At 41.3% G+C, this 22,944-nt stretch overlaps 1 protein-coding gene across 2 annotated transcripts in view; it reads right to left on the bottom strand.

Moving 5' to 3' along the window:
• Aldh1a2 (aldehyde dehydrogenase 1 family member A2) overlaps nucleotides 1-22,944 on the bottom strand; it is a 113,051-nt gene that overhangs the window by 18,863 nt on the left and 71,244 nt on the right. For both annotated transcript variants that reach the window (XM_052713746.1, XM_052713737.1), the window contains exons 2-7: nucleotides 22,608-22,712; nucleotides 22,298-22,438; nucleotides 20,189-20,318; nucleotides 13,625-13,686; nucleotides 11,503-11,631; nucleotides 11,269-11,382 (exon numbers count right to left, since the gene is read on the bottom strand). In XM_052713746.1, coding sequence (XP_052569706.1) covers nucleotides 11,269-11,382; nucleotides 11,503-11,631; nucleotides 13,625-13,686; nucleotides 20,189-20,318; nucleotides 22,298-22,372 — 510 coding nt within the window. In that variant the 5' untranslated portion in view covers nucleotides 22,373-22,438; nucleotides 22,608-22,712. The remainder of the gene's footprint in view (nucleotides 1-11,268; nucleotides 11,383-11,502; nucleotides 11,632-13,624; nucleotides 13,687-20,188; nucleotides 20,319-22,297; nucleotides 22,439-22,607; nucleotides 22,713-22,944) is intronic.

Here is a 22,944-nt window from a genome sequence, read left to right as displayed (position 1 = left end):
GTGTGTGTCACATTTGCTGAGTCAGTGAACCCCAGCAAGGTTCTGGAAGTGAGGGTGACAGAGGTGAGACACTGTAGAAAGCCCATAGCAGGCTGAGCTTGCAGCTAGCAGGGTCTTGAGCTCCCCTCTTCCTCATCTAGCTTCACATCCCATGCAGGGGATGCTGCACAGTTGGAAAACTGACTGTACCTAGGAAGCTCAGGCACTCACAGCCTTTTCTGTGTCTGGGCTCTATCTTCAGAGCATACAGCTTGGGCTTGAGGGTTCAGAGCTGTGGCTGTTTTTCCAAAGATCCCAAGAGTATTCAAATGTACCACTACCACTAAGAATCATGGGAGCAGGCTGGGGACATAGCTCAGTGGCAGGGTGCTCACCTAACATGTATAAAGCCCAAGGTTCAATTCCCAGAACGGTAAAAGAACCTGGGGGAGGGGTGTCAAAAAACAAAACAAGCTGAAACCCCTCTTGCGGGACAGCTGTCACCTCTCATCACAGCTCCATTCTAATGTTACTGTTGACTCAGTGCCTCTTCTATGCTGTTCGTTTTCGTACACATTATTTTCATCTTCACAGCAACTGTGAGAAGCAAGAGTTGTCCCTCCATTTTATAGCTGGAAGAAAACAGGACTCCAAGAGGTTTAGGAATGACTTAGTGACCGGTCCCTGTGGAGTAGCAGAGCCTGACTGGACCTAGAATGCCCACAGGGAGCTTCGAGCTTTTCCCACCACAGCGTCTCTTTGTGGTGGCTCCTTTTCTCTGGATGTGCTGTGACCGGGGATCTTCTGCTATGCAGGAATCTGACCATTATGCACAGGCTCTTATGACCAACCAAGTCTAAGTCAGCTGTCTGCTCCACGTCATCCTTCTGTTCCATAACACTTCTTTATTTCAGATCAATAAGAAAAAACTCAAGGTTTGATTTCTTACGTTACTTTGATAGGAAGAAGTACGATTTACTCAAGTCAGAAAGATGCATGTCCCACTAAGTAGCTGAGCTACAGGGACAGGCTTCTTAGGACCTGACCATTCAGTCTCAGCCTGGAGAGAATCCCTGCTTCAGCAAATCAGAGAGGAAACCAGAGTACCTCAGTCAGAAGAGACAGAAGCACACATCCTCTTAGTCTTTGCTATTCGTGACTGAAAAATTTTAAAAAAGAAAAGAAAGCTCACAATTAAAAACCTGTACAGTTGAACATTTTGTCACATCAAACTAGTAATTTTTTTTTTCATTAAAAATCCTTTGATTCACTACCTTTGCTGTTTTGTTCTGTTTTAAGAAAAAAAAAGCTGAAACTGTCCCAGACCGCAACCTGCCTATGAGGGATGAGGCCAGAGAGAAAAGAGAGCTGACCTAATTCATCACTCCAGCAGCGCAATGGGCTTGCATCATATAACAGGACAGTCACCCAACTTGGGAAATGAAAGGGGAATCCCACTGCGTGAATTAGCATCAGTGGTAACACAGCTGCTAGCTACAAACATTGGCTTGGCACAGATCAATCAGGACTTTCCTGTAGTCTGCTTTGATGGTCTCCCTACTATCTTGTTGACTAATGATGAAATCATGGTTTTGCTACTCTAACTGAATGAAAAAAATACATCATATCAAACAAAATGCAAACCGTCTTCCTGTTCTTTGTTGAAGATGTTTATTGACTCTGTGTTTATAAGAGGACTTTCATATTCACTTATTAAATATTTACGTGTACTGCTTATGCATTTAGCTGTATAAGGAGAAGTTAATCCTATCTTGAATCGGAGTACTGTTTGCTTTCTGAAGGTTTTTGCTAAAGTAAAATGGAAAGCAGCCACTTCAACTAAGCTTATAGTTTCAGACTGTTGCAGATGTTTTGTGATGTGTCAACAGGTTCCCTGTCCCTGGAACAATCCTAACAGAAGCTATGATCAAATCTACTTTTAAGTGACATGTTCGATCTAGAAGAATCTATGTGATTTCCCAAGTAATCAACAAAGTTCAAAAAGAACAGATGAGTCACAACTTGATTTTCATGTTCTAGTTAAGGTCTCGTGACATCTGCCACTGATGTCATTCACGGAGAAAACAAGAAGATACCTCAAAAGCCACAGAACTGGTTCCCCTCTAAATGAATATAAACCTCCTTGAGAAATAGCAAATGTATATTCTACTGGAAAAAGTTAGCTGAAACAATGCGCACTGGAGTGTGGTTCTCAGTGTGGTACATGTTCCTACCAGCCAAGCATGTCACAGGTCTACTTCTACCTGGTTCTCTTTCCCAAACCATCCTGGCTTCCTCCTTGTCTTATTCAGTGTTTTACTATGGTGAAGAGACACTACCCAAGGCAACTCTTCTAAAAGAATTTAATTGAGGATGGCTTACAGTTTCAAGATTTAGTCCATTATCATCATGGTGGGGGTATGGCAGCACACAGGGTACTGGAACAGTAGCTGAAGCTACAGCTTGATCCACAAGCAGCAGGAAGACAGAGAAAGAGACTGAGCCTGGCATGGGCTTTTGAAACCTCAAATCCTGTCCCCAGTGACACACCTCCTCCAAGGCTACACCCGAATCCTTCTAAGCCTTTCAAACAATTCTACTCTCTAAGTGACTAAGCATTCAAATAGATGAGCTTGTTGAGGTTCTTATTCGAACCACGACACTCCCTCTGTCTCTCTTTTCCATAGACTGTCTCTACCTTTAAAGCCTGAGTGCTCAGTTATTGAATACTTTCTCCTGTTTTTATAAAGTTGTTGCCATCAAAATCATGTGGTGTCGGTGAATGCAAACACAGACAAGTGCAATAGAACAGTCTAGAAAGGGCCAAACAAATGTGGATACCCATGCTTGAGAAAGACACAGGGTGATCCAGTGGAGGAGAACATCTTTTCAAGAAGTAGTGGCAGCTACAGCCATTCATATCAATAAGAAAGAACGCCAATCTCTACCTCACAACAAACACAAAAATTAACTCAAAAGTGCATATACCTAAATGTAAAGCAAAACCAAAAATCCCCACATGGAGAAATAGGGGCAATCTTTGAGCTCTTAAGTCAGGTAAATGTTTCTTAGACATAGTGCCCAAACCCTGATCTATAAAAGAAAATATTGCTGGACTAGAACTCATCAAGCCCAAGAGCAACTGGTCTCCTCCAAACTACTGTTAAGACAATTAGAGAGAGACCACAGACTGTAGGAAAGAGCTGCAAAATATAAACAACTTGTACCCAGAATATACAAAGAGCTTACAGAATTCAAAAGTAAGAAAACAATATTCCCCTTCCCAAGGGGCAAAGATGAAAAGAAACCCCACCAAAGATAGTGCATGGTGACAAATATATAAAAGAAAAATGCTTAATTATTGAGAATTCTAAATGAAACCACACTGATATTAATACCATCCAGCTATCTGAATGGCTTAAATTAAAAAGACCAACCACATCAAATGCTGGTGAAGATGTAGGGGAGTTGGAAGTGTTTCCATTGCATAGAAATACAAAATGGTATGAGAACCTGCCATGATATAGTCATTCTATCCCTAGGTACACACACACAAATACACACACACACACACACACACACACACACACACACACACACACACACACGGGTTAGGGGAGGAAATAGGAAAGATGTGTCCATGAAAAGGTTTTTATTTGTACTAAACCCAATCTGGAAGCAACTCAAATGTCCATCAACGGTTGACAGGATAGTCAAATTGTGATCTATACATAAAATGAAATATTGTTCAGCAGTAAGAATTAGTAGAAATATACAGCAACACAAGTGAATCTCAAATTAATTACTCTAAGAGAAAATAGCTATTGATACTGTCAGTGTCCATTCACATAAACTTGTAGAAAATGAAAGTAACTTATCAAAAAGTATAAAGTACCCAGAAGTGTAAGGACTGGGATGGAGGGAAAGATGGGAGAAGACTTCTAAGTGTGGTGACTGCATGCACTGACTGAGCTTATGTTCTCACAGGTGGATGGTCACACATGCCTGCTGTACTTTAAATACATGAGATCTACTGGACCTAGACTATGCCTCAATAAACCCATTAGTAACAATATACTAAGCAAGTAAAATGTTATGGTATAGGTTAACTGTGCCATATAGCTCTTGGTTGTCCTTTGTGGACTACTAGCATGAAAATTACTTTGAACCTATATGACTGACTAAGATATGACTTAATAGTTTTTAAAGTAAAATAGATGCACTGGGGATAAATAAATTAAAATTCAACATAATCAGAGCCTGGAAGGAATGATGAAGAGGAGTAGAAGAAGTTAAGGGGAAAACAGAAGCAAAATGAAGACTATATCCGTGCCCAATAATCTGTGATTTCTGGAGCATAAGGAGGCAACACTTAAGGTTTTCACCCCAAACAAGTCAGGTGTCACAGCACGGGAGCTCATCAGAGCTTGCTGAGCAGCACTGGGTCATGTGGGAAAAGCCTGGAAGAACGGCTGCCGTGAAACTGTGCTTCTAGAAGACGATGTGGGTGGCCTTCTATGTATACACATCTTGTTTCGGCACAATTAACACACTCAGCATTGTGAAGTTCTAAGTGGGGTGTGGAGTGTGACCCATCTAATCCAATCCAAGCAAACCACTGACTCTTGACCATGGGTGAAGAATTCCTAGAAAAGTTTATTAAAATGAGGATTCCTAGACTCACTGCCAATTCCAACTTAGGCCAAAGTCCCACAACCAGAATCTGAATGAGGCCCCACCAGCACCACAGCGAGGGTGTTCCTGAGCAACTGCTGAATGCAACAGTATTTACATTACGTGTTTCTTCTTCCTAAGTCCCCCTTGCCACAGAATCTCATTTTGGCAAACCCTGGTTGAAAGAGTGGCCCCTACTCTAGATCACAGCAAGGAATACTAACTGAATTTTTCAATGGGTACCAAACTCTCTTCCTGGGCTACATTCTAAGCAGTCCACTAATTAACCTAAAGGGTTTAAAAAGAGCTTATTATGCAAGCTAGCACTTGGTCAATTTTCCAAAACATGAAACAGAAGAGAAACACACATACACTGCTTACTAGAAGCCAAAAATATCTGTAAACTATTTATGAAAGCCACAAAACAAACAAAAGGAAAGGGAAACTGCCAGAGGAGAGTGGGAATTAGCCTTCGACAGACATTCTTTGCAAATGGAAGTTTCATACTCAACTAGTGTTTACTGAAATCTTTCAACGTGCCAAGCAATAATGGCAGACCTTCCAAATGTATTGTCCCAACCCACAAATAAGCCTGTACAGAGTTACTACAAGCCTGCCAAACGTGAAAAATGAAGGACAGGAAGGAGGCCAAGATCACACTATGGGAAAGCTGGGTCCTAACCCTTGTCTGGGAGAATCCATTGGCTCTTCTATTATACCAATGATTCTCAAACCGTGGGTCATGACCCCTTTTGGGGGGGGGGGTCAAAAGACCCTCTCATAGGGGTCATACATCAGATATCCTGCATACCAGATATTTACATGATGATTCATAACAGTAGCAAAATTACAGTTAAGAAGTAGGAACGTAATAACTTTATGGTTGGGGTCACCACAACACAAGGAACTGTACTAAAGGCTCGCAGCATTAGGAATGTTGAGAACCACTGTTTTATACCATACTTCCCCAAGCATAGATTGTCCTATAAATGTCACTCAGAAATAAATAGAAAGTTGGAGTGGTGGTACACGCTATTAACTCCATCATTCAGGAAGAGGAAGCAAGCAGGCAGATCTCTGTAGATGTGAGGTCAGCCTGGTCTGCATAGCGAAATTCCAGGACAGCCAGGGCTACAAAGACCCAGTCTCAATCCCCCACCCTGTAAGATCCCCTCCCGAACAAACAAACAAAACAGCAAACATCTGGCTATGGCGGCACATGCTTTCTCCTTTATCCAAGCACTCAAGAGGTGGATCTCTGTCAGCCTTCCTCCAACTACAGAGAGTTCTAGACCAGCCAGGGTTACACAGGGAAAGCCTGTCTCAAACAAATAACAATAACAACAACAAAGCAAGCAAACAAAATTCCCAAGTAACAATGATGGCTCATCTTCACTGACACTTTGCTAAGAACCAGCGTCACACCAAACATTCCACTGCACTTTCTTTCACCCTTTCAAGGCACGAAGTAGGTAACAATCATTCCTAATCTGCAGACAGGAAATCTGAGGACTGCAAAGACTGCACATTAACAAGTCCTGTGACGAAATTCATACAACCATAATAGGCATCTAAATCAAGTTGAGGTTTCACATACAAATCTGGCATATGTAATCTTAATTGCTCTTCTTAGTGTAATTTGAACCCTCTGTTTGAATTTCTTCCCGAAAAAGTACAGCTTTATCTACTGCTTTCCAGAGTGAGGCAAAGTACAGTGCATTGATAGTGTTCTTGTAGTACTTTATTTTCTAAGTAAAAGATCAAGGGATATTAACTCGAGCTGAAATAGATTAACTTCCTAAGTGAATATAGAATTCTAGGAGAGTTTTTGCTTACCACAGTGCTAATTCAGCTGATTGTGAATTGTTCAACTCAGACATGATCTTTGCTTGTTATATCACTGCATAGTTTTGCTGATGGAAACTAATGTGGTCTAATGTGGCGGAGTACCATAAGCCAAGGACCAGGATGATGATTTGAGGGAAACAGTGACAGAGAAAAATCTCATCACTTATCTACTCTCACATACTCTATACTCTTTAAAGATGAAGTAACCCAGCAAGAACAAGGAGGTCCCAAGTTCACCAGTCACTGGGTGATGAGATCTGGTGCAGGCTAGACCATCAACTGTGGATGACATTAGGAAATCGAACATATACTGACTGCTCAGGAGGTCCCACCAGGTGTGGTCAGTTTTAAGGTTGTGTTTGGCTCCCTTCCCCATCCTTTCCACATCATTTTGAAGAAACTTTGCAGAATGGGTACTGGATTGGTATATAATCTGAAGTTTTGGAATTTTAAATGTCTGACAAAAGTAGAACTATTGGAAAGATGAAAAACAAAAAACAAAAACAAAAAAATACCTGCATGTTCTTGCCAGGATGCATCAAAAGCTAACCTTCCATTGTGCATTGCAGAAAAGTATGCACTGACCTTTCAGAAGGTCCTGGTCCTGGCATGTGGTATTGATTCTGAGACATGACTAACACCAGCATCACTGATTGCACACTAATGTCAAGCAACACATTGCTCACAGGGGTCTCCACAGCTGGGGTCCTTTCCTCCATGGTCTCTTCACAATTTGGTTCCTATAACCTGCAGTTTCATTTTCTTCAGTGGTAAGATTAAAAGGAAGGTAGATCCAAATCCTTCCCAGCTGAGATAACCACAACAGAATTAAGAGGCAGAATTATCATTTCCTTAAACATTTGTTTTCCTTTTTGGAGAATGGCTCAATTCAATGACTACGAGCACTGGCTGCTCTTGCAGAGGACCTGGATTTGGTTCCCAACACCCATATAGTGACTCACAATCATCTATAACTCCAGTTCTGGGATTATGATGCCCTCTTTTGGCCTCTGTGAGCACTGCATGCTTGTGATGCACATAAATACATGCAGACAAATATTCATACATATAAAAAGAAATAAATATTTTTGAAAAAGAATCCATCTCAAAAAATAAGGGAGGGGAAATGATGTTATTTTTAAAAAGCACGTTTTATTTTTTAATGAAGTAACTTTTTATTCAAGTTTAAATATCTTGAAGAGTGAAATTTCTCTAGATGCCCAAGATACAAGGTAAATTCACAAGGAAATTTTGGGTTCTATTCTATTAGAATGCATCTTTAAAAGCAGGAAATTTTAAAGGAAACAGTCTGATGTCATCTCCTCCTGTGTGCTTGCACACCACTCTAAGAGCTGCTCAGAGACTGTCCTGTAGGCTACCTTGACATGCATGTTTCACTGGTGCATCCCCAAATCCCAACAGTATATGGTAACTTGGTCCTCAGTAAAGGTTAGTGAAACAACTTAAAATAGCTGGGGATCGAACTTTAATTCCTGTGTCAGAAAGTGGTAGATAAATGACCTGTCCCAGATCAAACAACGGAGGTACTGAAGATGCAATCCTAATTTGAGTTTTAGAAAAAAATGAATTGGAACACTGGTGAAAGCCTTTCAGAAATAAATACTTTTAAATGCTTCTTGCAATGAAATAGTTTTCCACTGAAGAATTTGCATCATCTAAAAACTGTGTTTTTTGAGAGCTGGGCATCGTGGTTCACATCTGTATGCCTTGAATTTTCTAGCCTAGGGCTGTAGGACTGTCATAAGTTTGAGGCCAGCCTGGCCTGCAGAATGCAGAGGAAGACTATTTCAAACAACAACAGCAAAGAATAAATGAAGAAATAAATACCCTCTTTGCGATGCTATCCCAGAGTTCAAGGAAGCCTGCCTGCTACAGGCCTGTACAAGCCTGCAGTCAGAAAGGGGTGCAGTACTGTCTGCCGCAGGGACTCTGGGTATGGCCTACAGCCTTGTAACGTACTAGCATGCAGCAGGGCGAGTAACTTAACCTCCCGGCTGGGCTTAGCTTACCCCTGCACCTTCTTCAGCTGCTGAGGTGATGTGGTAGGATGACCAGTACTTGGCTGGCATTAAGAAGTATTTGCCCAACCAGTGTTGACTGTTAATATCCAAAGTTCAAAGCCTACATCAGAATCATCCATTTTCTACAGCTTTATTGAGATTCTTTCATACCCTATAGGACATTCCTTTTGATGTATGTGATTCAGGCATTTTAGTTTATTAACAGAACTCTGCAACTCCCACAATGATAACAGTTATCTAAATACAGGACATTATAACAAAGCCACAAGAAACTTCATGTCCATTCACAGTCACTCATCTTAGCCCCTAAAAATCACTAATCTGCTTTGAGTCTGTACATTTGCCCCTTCTAGACACTTCTCAATTAAGTATGATCATAAAATACATAGCCTGGCATTACCAAATTCTTTAAGTTCCATGTCTACACAGTTGACTCATGTTATATATATTTCTTTCCCTTTTAAATTATTGAATAATATATCATCGGTGGCTTTATTACATTTTGTCAACTCATCATTTGATAGACATTTGGGTTGTCTCTACTTTGAGGAATAATGTTATAAACAGTTGTGTATAAGTTTCTGTATTGGGCAGATTTTGTCAGGTGCTTTTTTATGTCTATTGAGATGATTGTGTAGCTTTAGTCTTTTATTCTACTAATACGGAGTATTAAATTGATTGTTTCTCTATATTAAACCAACCTTTCATTCCTGGATAAATTTCTATTTGGTTGTGGTATATAATCCTTTGTAGATACTGTTAATTCTGTTTGGATGTATTTTATTCAAGATTTTTGTCAACCATAGTCATATGAGATAAAGATGTAGGTTTCTTGTGATTCTGTTTAAAGGCTGCCTATATTTTTGCCTCAGTCTTTAATTCAGGATTCTTTCCAATGGCTTGCTTTGTAGATGTTACTTTCTAGTCTGGTCCTAATGGGATGCAGGTGCTCTTCAGCATCCAGTCTTTAGCAAATACTTCTAAAGCAGCAAACTGAGCGCATCCAGGAAGAACACTTCCCTTCACGTCCACACTTGGGTTTGTATGTTTCATACACTGCAAGATTATGATAGCAAGTACAAGTCAAATTAAAGGTTGGAAACAGAGGATTTAAACTCTCAACAAATACAAAATTCAATCATTTTTAACTGTAAATTGTCATCGAAGTCTATTAATCTTATACAAAATCAATAAGAGTCCATTTAACTAAATATCATTAACTTTGCATCACCTGACTCTAGGAAGCTTCTAGAGCTGCTGTCAGGTATGCGGGCCACCAACCACATGTGGCTATGGATCCCTTGCAACATGGATAATGGCACTAAGTTGTGCTATTAATGTAAATCATCCACCAGATCTCAAAGACTACATAGGAAAAAGAGAACGTCAAATATGGAGTTACCAATTCTACAGTGACAGGCTGAAATAATGCTTTATAAACATGGTGTTAAATCTGTTACTAAACCCGATTTCATTTGTTTCCTTTCCATCTCCTACTCTAGTTGGCAGACACAGCTCTCATTCCTCCTACTAGGCTGCACTGCTGTAGAGCTGAGGGTATCCTACATTCTGTGCTGCTGTAACCCAGGGGGCTCCAGCAAGGGTCCCCGTAGCTCTGGAGCAGTGCGAGCTCACAGAAAGGGAATGAGAACAACACTTCCAGTTCCGTTATCTGGTTTGATCCTATTAGGCACTCTTCAGCATCTAGTCTCTAATGACATTTGAAAACTCTTATATCATCTGAACCCGAATCACAGACATGACGGAACAGCAGATTTGTGACAATCAGGAGTCTGTAAACCACCACTCGTATTGGCCTTGCTGTTTTTGATATGACTTTCTAGAGAAAAACAGTCTTTACATTTTTCACTATCTGGAAAAAAAAATAAGATTTTTTTTGATGTACAAAAAATGGCATAGAATTCAAATTTCAGCATCTATGAAAAAAGTTTTACTTGCACACAGCCTCACTCATTAGTATATATATCACGCATGCTCGGCACCAGCTGGGCACAGTGGAGTAATGCAATAGAGATCTTATTGCTTGCACAGTCTCCAGCACTTAGTATCTGGCCTTTCACAGAAAGCTTTGACGACCTCTGCCCTGTAGCACCCTAGGGCTTATAAGACACTTGTACCTACAGAACCTGGGGAAATGGAGAGAAGGGGAAAGCAGACCCTGGAATCTCCACTACACACCAGTTCGGATTTCCAGCTTCTTTACTTGCTTCTGTCCTATATTCTTGACTAAAAGTGTCCAGAGCCCCAGCCTCTGAGGTAGTTTTTACACAGACAGAATCACATAGAGTCAGTGTGTACCTCTGCTTTCACACTCAGTGCTCTACAAATGAGACTGATGGCGCCCCTTCGGGGGCCTGGGGACTCACTGTGGGTGTCGAGCCTATGGCTGCTATTTGCAGCATTTATTTATGTATTGATTGTGTATATGTATGTGCATGTGCATGTGTACCAGAGGACAACTTCAAGTGTCTGTCATTCCTCAGAAGCAATTGCCCCCCTTTTTTTTTTTTTGAGGCAGAGACCCTTCCCTCCCCTTAAACTTGCCAAGTAGCCCAGGATGGCTGGCAAGCAGTCTCAGAGATCTGCCATCTCTGCCTCTCCAGTGCTGAGATTAAAAATGTGCACCCCTACACCTGCGTTTCCAGCAATCCCCTTTACTCATTCATGGGACTGTCCCTCAGCCCGTGGTCTCTCAGGTACTTACCTCAGTAGAGCCTGTGAACGCAATCTTGTCTATGCCAATATGAGAAGCTATTGCTGCCCCTGCTGTTGGTCCATACCCTGGCAGAATATTGACGACTCCGGGTGGAAAGCCAGCCTAAGAAACACAAATTGGAGGATGGTGCGTGTGAACATCCCCTTTCAGGCTGGCTGGGCTCTGCTTCACAGGTTCCACATGAAGGAGGCGAGGCAGCCCCCTGCTGTCTGTTTTGCCTACCTCCTTGATGAGGGCTCCCATGTACAGTGCGCTGAGTGGTGTCTGCTCTGCCGGCTTGATAACCACTGTGTTGCCACAGCACAGTGCGGGAGCGATTTTCCAGGTGAACATCAGCAGGGGAAAGTTCCACTGGAAGGGAAGAGCGAAGTTAATAGACGGGGGAACTTTCTCCATGACTTTTTTTTTTTTCAAGCTGTGACTTGTCAGTTTGTCAGATTTTGAAAATTGTCCTGAACATAAATCTTCTCTACTGCCAAGTGTAGACCTTTGGGATTCTGATGACATCACTCTGAAGAGGATAACAGCACTGGCCTTGAAAATCTCTCTCTCTCTCTGGTCAACGCATTACACGTCCACCATCCACCTAAAGAAAGCTCCTGCTGAAAGGGGGTAGGGAGTCATTTTTAATTTTTGTTTAGCTTTACTTTTTATTTTGTTTACATATTTCTAAAATTGGGCTTTGCTCCAAAGTTTCAATATGTGATTTTTTTCCCCCTTAAATTTAGGATTTTTACACCAAGATTTTCACATTGGCATGAAAAATGTTTTATGTATATGAACAAGAAACTAAAATCCTAGCTATCAATTACCATTAAGACAATGTGAATTTCAATGTGGCATGTTTGCATGTATTGTCATAAAACGTACAACTGTAAATTGTATAAAAATGTACCTATCAATGAGTATACAAAAATTTTATCAGCCTCCTCCCTACTGCAAAAAACACCATGGAAACCAAACTAAAGCATCTTTATGAATATATGAACGTGGGGATTAACACGGTTTAAATTGACTTTAGTAGAATAGTAGGCTTGTGTGGTCATAAGATCGGGCCTGGACTCCTTACTATCAAGTGTCATTGATAATTTCAGTAAGGAAGGAAACAGCACTCCTGGTCCCCTGGCCTCAGCCCCTGACCACACTGTGTCGGTGTCTGAGGCACCTCAGCTGCCATCCTTGAAGGGTTCTCACTGGCTCTAGCAAGCTGCAAAAATATACAAGTGTCTTGCCTTCACCAAACACCCAATTTCTTTCCCCCTTAGTTGTTTATAAACTTAGGAGTCTTTGGTGATGTTTTAATTCCATCTACAGTGTGTAAATCTTGGAGGCAGTAACTGAGGGAGGGGTTGACAGGCGCTCTTGCCTTGTGAGGGAAGCTGTGGTTCTGAGGATCTGAGAAGGGCAAGAGGGGCAGGTTTGATGCTTACAGAAAAGGTAGCAACCACGGTAAGGGGCGGGGAGGAGAGGAAGAACTTCAACCAAACCTTTCTCTTTCCTTTCTTCATTCTCTAATGAAGGTCACAAATAAACCAGCGCTTACTAATTGAACTAATATTAATAAGCCCCTAAGAATCTTTGGTCCCAAACTCAAAGATTATTCTTGAGTCATTCCTCTATGTTTTGCAAGAGAAAACTTCTTGTCTTATCTATACTGGAGTTTGATGTCAGCACCCCGCCCCCCTCCCTGCTGAAATCCCAGCCAGAACTATGAGATAGTACTGTTAGAAGCTTGAGTGACTCTTTGTATTGTGCCAAGGGTGTGTATGGGAGAGAGCGAAGAACAGTGTTTAATGTTCCAATCCAAACACTAGTCACTACATCTATTTTTCTTTACAAGATAGAAAACAGCGGGGAACGGTTTCAGTTTTGACTATGATGTTAACTGTACTGCTGTGTCTTCTGAAGCATCTTCTCTCTAGAGTCTTGTGAAAACAGACAGTGGGAAGAAAGGGATTAAGAGACCATATAAAACAATATGCTGGAAAGATGAGTTGCCAATCTAAAACACAAACAAGCAAATACAACCACATATTAATTTCCCATAAGCAGACAGACATTCATAATCAAGGGTGGGTTATTCATACACGTACTTTGCTTTGCTTATTTTTATCAGGAGAATTTCGTGACTTGCGAACTCAACTCATGGTAATAGGCCTGAAACTCTATTCACCTGTTCAAATAAGCATTTACTGGGAGGCTGTTAGAGACATGTCAACAACATGAGCTCAAGTTTTTCTTCCCAGTAATGGAAAACACACATCACCAAGGACCATGTTTCATGTGTCTTGAAGAGAACTGGGTCAAGTGAAAATAAATACGAAGTGTGAGAAGATACACTCACTGGGATGATCTGTCCGCACACTCCAATGGGTTCGTGTCTCGTGAAAGTAAAATAGTCTCCATCTGGAAAACAAGAAGCGCAATCACTCCACAAAACGGGTTAGGTCAGGGGGAATTCAGAGGGAGGACTCGGGTGGCCTTGAACCAGAAATAAAGTTGAAGCGCATCCTAGTTACCGTGCACCCAAGCTGGCACCTGGCATGTGTTCATGTGGGGGTGGCTACAGACAAACCTACCACGTGGACAGGATGCCAGAGGAGAGGACATCTACGACAAGATGGAGGACAAGCTTATGATACACAAAGCAGGATTAAAAGAGGAAACTTAAAACTGGAACACGTTAAAAACTCAATTTTATGTTCAATAGTAACTCAAATAGAATAGTTAGCTGATTTAAATGCTCAAGTACCTCAAGTTTTTAAACAGCTCACTGGGTATTTTTCAAAATTAAAAGCCACTAATAGTGAAATGCTAGTGAGCACATTTTTTATGCTGGGCAGCTGGAAAAACGTGAGGAAGAAAAATAAGATATATTCCCTCACTCAATGCAGTTGCCACAGGCACAACCTGAGTCTTGGGGACGCGGGCAGGTCCAAAGTTCCACCTCAGTGAGGTATGACAAGAGGGTGCCTTTGAATCCCTAGGGGCTCAGAGGAAAAGCTCAAGAAATATTGACCAGCCTTGAGTATCTTGTAGGAATAGTAGGGACTTCCAACAATGATCTAGGAAGCCCAAATCAAATTCTTTAGAAAAATGCTGTTGCTTTTTTTCTGGGTACTTTAAAAAGCTTGTTGGACCAAGTCTTTGTTTCCCTTCTGCTGATGGACTCTGGTTACTTGACTGAAAGCAGCACCCCCAAGCCCCAAGGAAAGTGAAGCTCCAGCTAATACTCAGAGAAGCCTCACCACTGGCACTGAGGGTGAAGGTGGGGACCGGAGGGCGTGGGGGAGACAGTGACAAATGACTCATTAAGCTGTTAATCTTTGTCTCTCAACACATCTTAACCACTGATGTTTATCACCCAGGGTTGTTTCGTCTAAGTTCAAAATTATGGTTTTGAAATAAAGTCTCTCTGCTCCTCTTTCTCTTTCTCTTCCCCACTTCTCACCTCCCCGCCCCCCATCTCTAGTCCTTCTCTAAATTAGCTGCTATCTATTGCCTTCATTTCTCCAAGGCTTTCTCTGCAGGACGTTGATGTGGCAGGCTCTCACCACAGGTGTAATCAAGCTCCACCCCTCCCGGCCTTCTCACGTCCCCATGCTCAGTAACAGTACTAGGTGACCTCTTCGCTCACACTGCTGCAGACAACGCAAAGGATAACACTTGACATACCTTAGTATATCTTTGGGATTTCTTGATTAAATTGTATGTGTCTTTCATGTTTTCATAAATGTTTGCCAACTCATCTTGTATAGAAAAATTTATAAAAAGTTCTAACAACATGCTACGGTTTCTACTCTTTTATCAGTTTTCTGAATATCTGAATTTTAGCCAATATGAAAGCTGGGAAATGGCAACTTGTTTTGTGTTTGATTTTGAATCGTGTTTAATGATATTTAAGGATAAATGTACTAACCATTTTCAATTTTTCCTTCTGATTTAAAACCTTTGCCCCTTTTCTGTTGGGTCCTTCGTTATTTTGGTTGTTTGAGGAACACTGTGACGATCAAGGGGATTAGGTCACTGCCATGTTATTGCCAAACTTCCCCCAATCTTCACCGTGTCTTTCGGGCTTGTCTAACAGACACTAGCTTAAACGGAGGAGAGAAGGAGAGCAGGCTCTGAGCAGGTGGGACAGGGAGCTGATATGTAGAAACTACTCAGAGGATGACACTATTTAGTCCAAGCGGTACTAATCAACCAAGATCAACTAACCTGCTGGGCGGCGGTGGTGCACGCCTTCAATCCTAGCACTCGGGAGGCAGAGGCAAGCCGATCTCTGTGAGTTCAAGGCCAGTCTGGTCTACAGAGTGAGTTCCAGTACAGCCAGTGCTGTTACACAGAGAAACCCAGTCTCAAAAAACAAAGAACAACAAACAAAACAACCAACTAAACTACACCGATTCTGTAAGGAGACAACTCACAAATCGTCAGAATAGATACCATCAGCTGTGCCAGCAGAAGTCACTGCTGTCCATCAGTTTATCACTCTATGGCAAGGGCTTCCCTGAGGAGCATCAACCCTGATGGATACTCTATAAAATTCCATTGGCAAGAAAAGCTCCCACACTACACTCTGATTTAGCTAAGGTGATGCACTCAAGTGGCCCAATTCAAAGCACTGAGTTGGAGGTGGGTCGGTCATTGAGATGAGGACAGATGGCTGCAGGAAGTAAAGGGAAGATGAATTGAAGAACACAGTGTTTACTTCAGTACAACTGGAGGAAATGGACGGTTCAGAGCAAATTCTCTAGTCACCCACGTAAGTACAACGCAGTGATTCACAGGTTCCTCCATCTCTGTCCTGCATATGCAAGATTGTAAAGGTATCACGTAATGTTGAAAACTACTGAAAAATGAAAGCAAGGAAAGACGAGTAGACAACAGCTTTAGAGGCTGATCTTGTGGGGAGTAAACCTGACTTGATAATTGTGTCCTAAGAGACTGAGTTATGGAGAATAAAATGTGCTTGACAATCTGTTCATAGATTTGATACACATGGAGCTAAAGGCTGGCACAGAAAGGGTACTGACTCTCCCAGTCCTCACAGCTGGTTTCACTAAGTGCTAAGCAAAGAAACACAGGGTATCTTGGCTCTTGAACTTTTCTCAAGAGAACACTGAGTGGAAAGAATAAAGGAAAGGCCCTGGGTTCTGTGAACTCAATGGGTGCTTCTATATGTCCAAGGGACACCCCCAATTGGGTGATTTCTGGAAAACATGAGAGATGAACCTTCTATTGGGCCCCCTGGGGAGGACTAGTGACTAGAGGCCCTTCCTAGCTCTCAGGACCCTACTACAAGTCCCCCGAGCTTCTATATCCTGTCACCAGGGCCAGTCCTTTGAGAGCCACCATCCTAATCTTCCAGTGTCACTAGCTCTGTCACTTGCTTCATCTGCCAGGTGGTTCACTCCTTAACAATGCACACAGAGCTACTCGCTGGCCTCATTTCAAGGAAAATTACCAAGGACACGTTTCAAAGGTTTGTAACATTTTTCTTCTCATATTTGTTAAATCTAAGAATTAAAATAAAATATGTCTACTCACTTACTACTGTATAGAACTAGTTTTGCAAGCTACCCATGTTCTCTAGATGCTACGTGGTGCCTCTCACACTTCAATGCTCAAACAAAGCACCCAGTGATCTTGGTGATCCATTCTGAACCCTCGGGTCACGAAGAATGTAAGAGTCTTACAATTGGATATCCCATTGCGCTCTGAATTTGGCTGAGCAGTGCATTCATGTCTGCTGGGTTTGTACACACAGTAGGCACATTAGGAAAAGCCTCTGTCCTAGAGGAGAGTACAGAATAAATCTATTTGATATTTGTGAAAAACTGAGCCACTCCCTATGTCCTTTGTTGGGGATTTAATAAAGTTACACAGAGATGTGAGAGACAGACAGACAGAGGGATGGAGACAGAGAGAGATATTAATATTTAGATAATTAAAAGTTTAAATATTTGGGTAATTACTTCAAGGCAAACATTACTTTTAAAGGCAGAGACTAGAAATGCTTTAAAAATTTTTAATGTAGCCGGGCGGTGGTGGCGCATGCCTTTAATCCCAGCACTTGGGAGGCAGAGGCAGGCGGATCTTTGTGAGTTCAAGGCCAGCCTGGTCTACAGAGCGAGATCCAGGAAAGGCGCAAAGCTACACAGAGAAACCCTGTCTCGAAAAACCAAAAAAAAAAAAATTTAATGTAGCTTTTATTCTCATATTCTGGCACATCCTGGACATAAAGTCTAATGATGTAATTATAGTAAAAAAAAAAACTTAATGTGTCAGAAATTGAGATATGTGATACGAACCTCAAGCTCATGGTGATAACAACCATGGGCATTTCAATAGCTGTAGCAAGTCTTCTATACCCAGTAACAATAAAATGAGTTCTTTCAGTAACATGAGAATTTATACATAATTCAGTGAATGGACACCATCTTCCCATCTCTAACGTTCACACAGAACTACTCTGGGTTTGGTGGTATAGCTCAAGGGTAGGGCATTTGACTGTATTAGAATTACTCTGGAGGAAACAGCAACCCTTTAAATAAGCCGAGTATTAAACATTTAGATCCAAAACTATATAGAACGTTTCCATTCTGTATTCTAGTAGATTCCAGTGTATGTAGACACCATGCAGACCTGTCTGAGCACTTCTCAATAGTGACAAATTCTGTGGGTTCTTATTCAATCAACGAAACTTGACCTTAGCATGAAGTGGCACTAACACTATTCCTCCCAGGAATCTACAGTAGATTCTAAGAAGTGAATTACATGCTCCTGAGTCTTCCATTAATAGGTCTCAGCTCTATCACCATTTCAGTACACAGCCTTGAAAAAAAGTTAGTTTACTCTTCTGTAATTGGTTCCTGTGTCTATAAAATGAGATCAGACTTACGGATCCCTTAGGTTCTCTGCAATGTCTTCAAGAGGTTCCTTGTGAAGGGCTGACTTCACTGCTTCCTGTCACCATCCACTCAGCTACCCCCTTTTTTTATCAAGTGACTACAGCAAACAGCCCTCACTCTCATTATGATTAACCAGAATTTCAGATTTCACCCATGCACTCACTATCGACAGTACCAGACCGAGCTGACTGAAGGCAAAAGCTCAGGGTCTGATCATTATCTGCATTTTTGGCTCATTCGTCAGTTTAGCAGGTAAAACTGGAGTAAAGATGAAACATAAATAACTATACAACCCAGGCAGTTTTTAAACCTTCGCTGTATGTGCTGTATGTTGACACATCATAAAGCCATTTTATAACAAAATTCAGCTTAAAGTATGGATCCCATTTTCCTACTTACTATGAAATCAATAAAATCAACACTCATTCCGAGGAAATTAGGGCACCACAGCTCCTCTTTCTTTCACTCTTAGCAAACTGTAAAGAAGTCTGATTCGTCTTCCATCACAGGGAAGTATGGGCAGAAAAGGAACAGGGACTCTTGATTTGAGTGAAAAAGATCAAAAAGGAGGAAATTATACTTCTCAGGGCTGTTACAACAGAAGAGATAAAAAATGAGCAAGGAAAAGTATCCAATAAATCGAAGTAATGATTATTATTAATCATCCTAAGTAGGAGTTGCCACAGGAGGGTTAAAGCACAGGATTTATGGTCAGAGAGAATGGCTCCACTGAGTGCTAGGCCAGGGAATAATGGATAGTGTTATAAAGAAAATAGCATCAGAGCCCTTTGGAATCAAACTGATATTGCATAATTCTGCAACAGCAGCTAATAATGGGTCTTGAGTGAGACGGACTAGAGGGTGGTGGGCACAACTCCCAAGTCAGAGGAATGGCACCTGGTTGAAACATGATCTCTTCTCCCCTTCCCAAAGCCTTCTAGCAAAAGGGTGTTTGTCCTTCAAGAAGATAAACAAGGTAGATATTTGTTCTCTACACCCGATGGCCCATCTATAGTCAATATATACAAAACAATGCCGTAATTCTTAACACATTTACTAGTCAAGTGACCTTGTTGAGACACTAAGTTCTTAATATCTCATTAGGCATACACTCTTTAATTCCAGTTTGTTTTACAGGACTGCACAGAGTTATCATATCCTAAATGTAAAAGAATTTATTTCTTTTCTTTTCTTTTTCAAGACAAGGTTTCTCTGTGTAGCTTTGCGCCTTTCCTGGATCTTGCTCTGTAAACCAGGCTGGCCTCGAACTCACAAAGATCCGCCTGCCTCTGCCTCCCAAGTGTTGGGATTAAAGGCGTGCTCCACCACCGCCCGGCTTAAGAATTTATTTCTTATGTTATAAGGCCAAACAAAAACTGGGGATGTTTTGCAGATAAAAATCAGGTAACACATAAAGACCACACGACCTTCCTAAATTGTGGACTTCACTATGTAAAAATCAACAATGAAGTCAAATTGATATTGAATTATGGTGTTGCAAAGGACAAATGTGAATGGGCTGAACTAATCTGAGAATAAATATCTAAGTAATTAATGACCTCTCTTACCCAATCTCCCCTCAGGAGTCCCCTGGTATTAGACTGACAACCATGAGGTGGGTCCTCATGTTATTTGGTCTCTTTCCTATAAAATTTCTTCCATCCAGTAGCTAAAATAGATCCCCTTCTGCTGAATCCCCTTCCATTCCAAACACTTCCATCCTGAGGGTCTAAGCTAGCTCTTAGCAGCTAATCCTGCATAGCTATCTGATAGCTGACTGATAAACCGATTTAAGTGGCCCTCCACACTTATATCTATACACAAAAAGAGGGACATTGTCAGAGTTCATGACATAATCTGTTTGGCCCTATGCTCAGTTCAAGCTGCCCTAAGTGTCTCATATCTGCATTGTGGATGGCTGCTCTTTGTGTTTGGTGAAGTATTTCCGGCAGAGCTCCACATTGCCCTCTTTGACATACTCAAGTTTCACGTACCTACAGGAATGGTCATTCCATGAATTTTATCAGCCCAGCCTGCATAATACCGCAGGGTTTTGATGACTCCCTGCAAATCGATGTAAAAAGCTTGCAGGAATGGTTTGCCACCATTTAGGGATTCCATGGTCTGTAGGAAAAGAAATAGAGAAGCGTTAAGTCCTCAGAACTTTGTAGTGATACACTGCAGTGATTCTAATTCTACAGAAGAAGAAACAAGGAATAGAGGGAACCTGGCTGGGTATGAGTGGTGATGCCCACTTGTTCAACTCCACTTTCCCAAACAGGAAGGTGTCCAGTCCTAACAGACTTGCTTTAGTTACTAGTAAAAGACCACAATGGACATACACGTGCTGTTCTTGTGCCTGTGTGTTTTCCTTATCCACTGTCCAGATATATAAACACAACGCTTCTTTAACTGATGATAAAGAAACGCTCTGCTTGTCAAACCACCTTCTGTTATATTAATGATCAGAGCGGAACGGGGATCTTTCTGAGAGTGCACTAGTAATTCGAATCCACAAAGAGAAGCAGGGATGTTGGTTTTGTGTGCATTCAACGCGGATATAAAATGTTCTGCACAGCTGCCAAGACCCCTGCTGAGAAGTGAAATATTCATGGTGCATAGCAAGCTTATTTATTACCACCAAATAAACAAGATCTCCTCTGGGGAAGCCCAGACTTTAACAATTTAAAGACTGGTTTTTGTAAACATTTATGTTAACAACCATTATCTATTAAGAGTAAAGTATCTGGTCCATTTATAAAAATAGCAATAATAAACAGCTTTACATTATAAACATTATTTTAATGACATGTTCCTAAATTGATGAAGTCTGTTACAAAAACAATGACCACTGAAACAATGAAGTAAGACTATTTGCACTTGAGACATACTAGGCTGTTAGAAGTTTAACAAATGGAATAAACAAAAATGGATATTTATAATTTCATGTTTCTCTGTAATAGGGCATTATATAACACATACGGGTATAAAATTGTTTAATTACTGGAAAAGTTAAAGCTGAAATATTTTCCATTCAATGAAGTTAAATAATACGATTACTGACAGCACAATTTACCTACTTAGTCCACAAAACAAAGCTCATTTTAAAGTGCTACTTGTCACTCTACATTGGCTCACTTTTATAAAAGAGCCAGTAATTCCCAGTCCTTCTAAGAACATTTATATGTCCACAAATTAGACAATACATTTTCTAAAGTAGTTAGCTAACAAAGAGCCAAGGTCTATAAAACAGAGAAAAAGTGGCGCCCATAACCAGTTGAGGACCATCCAAAGATGGATCCCTGACTTACACTACCTACATTCCTAAATGGTCCTTAGCTTCAGAAAGTCTTCATTCTCAAAGAAACTAGCTATTTAGAAAAATATTTCTTTGTATTATTTAAAGTGTATGTGAGGGCGCATGAGCACATGAATACAGATGCCTGTGGAGGCCAGAGGTCTGATTCCCTAGAACTGGAATTTCAGGAAGTTATGAGCTACCCTATGTGGGTGCTGGGAACCAAACCCAGGTCCTCCGGAAGAGCAGTATTTACTATTAACTGCTAAGCCAACATTCCAGTCCTCAAGGTAACTTTTATTTTAAAAACAACAGCAAAAACAACCAAAACCACCAGATCACAAGAAGTTCCTGTGTGTGTTGTTGGGAGTGTGTGTGATAGTTCTAGTGAACAGAAATGGCAACCTCTCTCATAATTCTGAGAAAACAGTAAACAAATGGAGTAGAATGCATGAGGGTCCACATCCTTCTTTTCCTATTTGATTTACAAAAAGCCACTTGGCATTTGTCCTTTACAAACAGCCTGGAGGTCCTGTTTCTTGATGCTTTTGTTTTGCTTGTCAAGTGGATGTGTTCTGCTTTGCTTATGAGAGAAAATGAGAAAGGAAGATCCTTAGTAGTGATGCAATGCTATGGCTTTTTTTCCCTTCAAAATGCCACCAAGAGCTTCCCCAAAGATCTTTCATATTTCATATACGTACTATTCACTTCCCCAGCTCCCCTACCCAACAACACTCCACAGAATACGTTCCAGTTGAGCGGTCATTTTGGAGTAGAAACGTAACTGCTTTCTTAGTTTACTTACTGCAAGAACTGCCCTGTCCCGCTCCACCAAGTCTGCAAGCTTGTCCAGCAGACGTCCTCTCTCAGAAGCGTCCATCCTTCTCCACACTGAACCAAGAGAGAAGGCCAGGCGGGCTGCCTGCACTGCCTTGTCTATATCCACCTGTTAAAGAGGAAGAGGCTCAACTGAAAAGAGACACTCAGTACACAAGAACTATCTGCTGTCATCAAAGAAGAGATGCTTGAGTCTAAGTGTGGCATCTAGAACACACAGGCATTGTTTTACTGTTATTGGTGGTTATTCCACAGGGAATCTTCTAAGCAGCACATACCTTGTCTGCTTCTTGAACTTCACACACTTGCTCTCCTGTGGCTGGATTGCAGACAGGGAACACTTTCCCACTCTCTGAGTTCTGCCATTCATTGTTAATAAAGATCTACAGAAGGACACAACAAGATGGGATATGAGATATGGGAAATCAGAAGCCTGTCAGTGGCTCAGCAGTATGGATGAATCATGGTAATACCAGTTCTATGCACTTATTGGTACTGACGTGTAGAATCTGAAGTGTTGAGAGACATTCAAAACAGTATCAAGTCCAGCCTCACTCCTAACCTTCTCATGACAGTTACTTCTTCCAAACACAAAGTAGGGATCTTAACTTCAGT

Source organism: Peromyscus californicus, unplaced genomic scaffold, assembly GCF_007827085.1.
Source record: "Peromyscus californicus insignis strain IS unplaced genomic scaffold, ASM782708v3 Scaffold_11__1_contigs__length_118956290, whole genome shotgun sequence".
NCBI lineage: Eukaryota > Metazoa > Chordata > Mammalia > Rodentia > Cricetidae > Peromyscus > Peromyscus californicus.
This window is presented reverse-complemented; position numbering and strand designations above follow the sequence as displayed.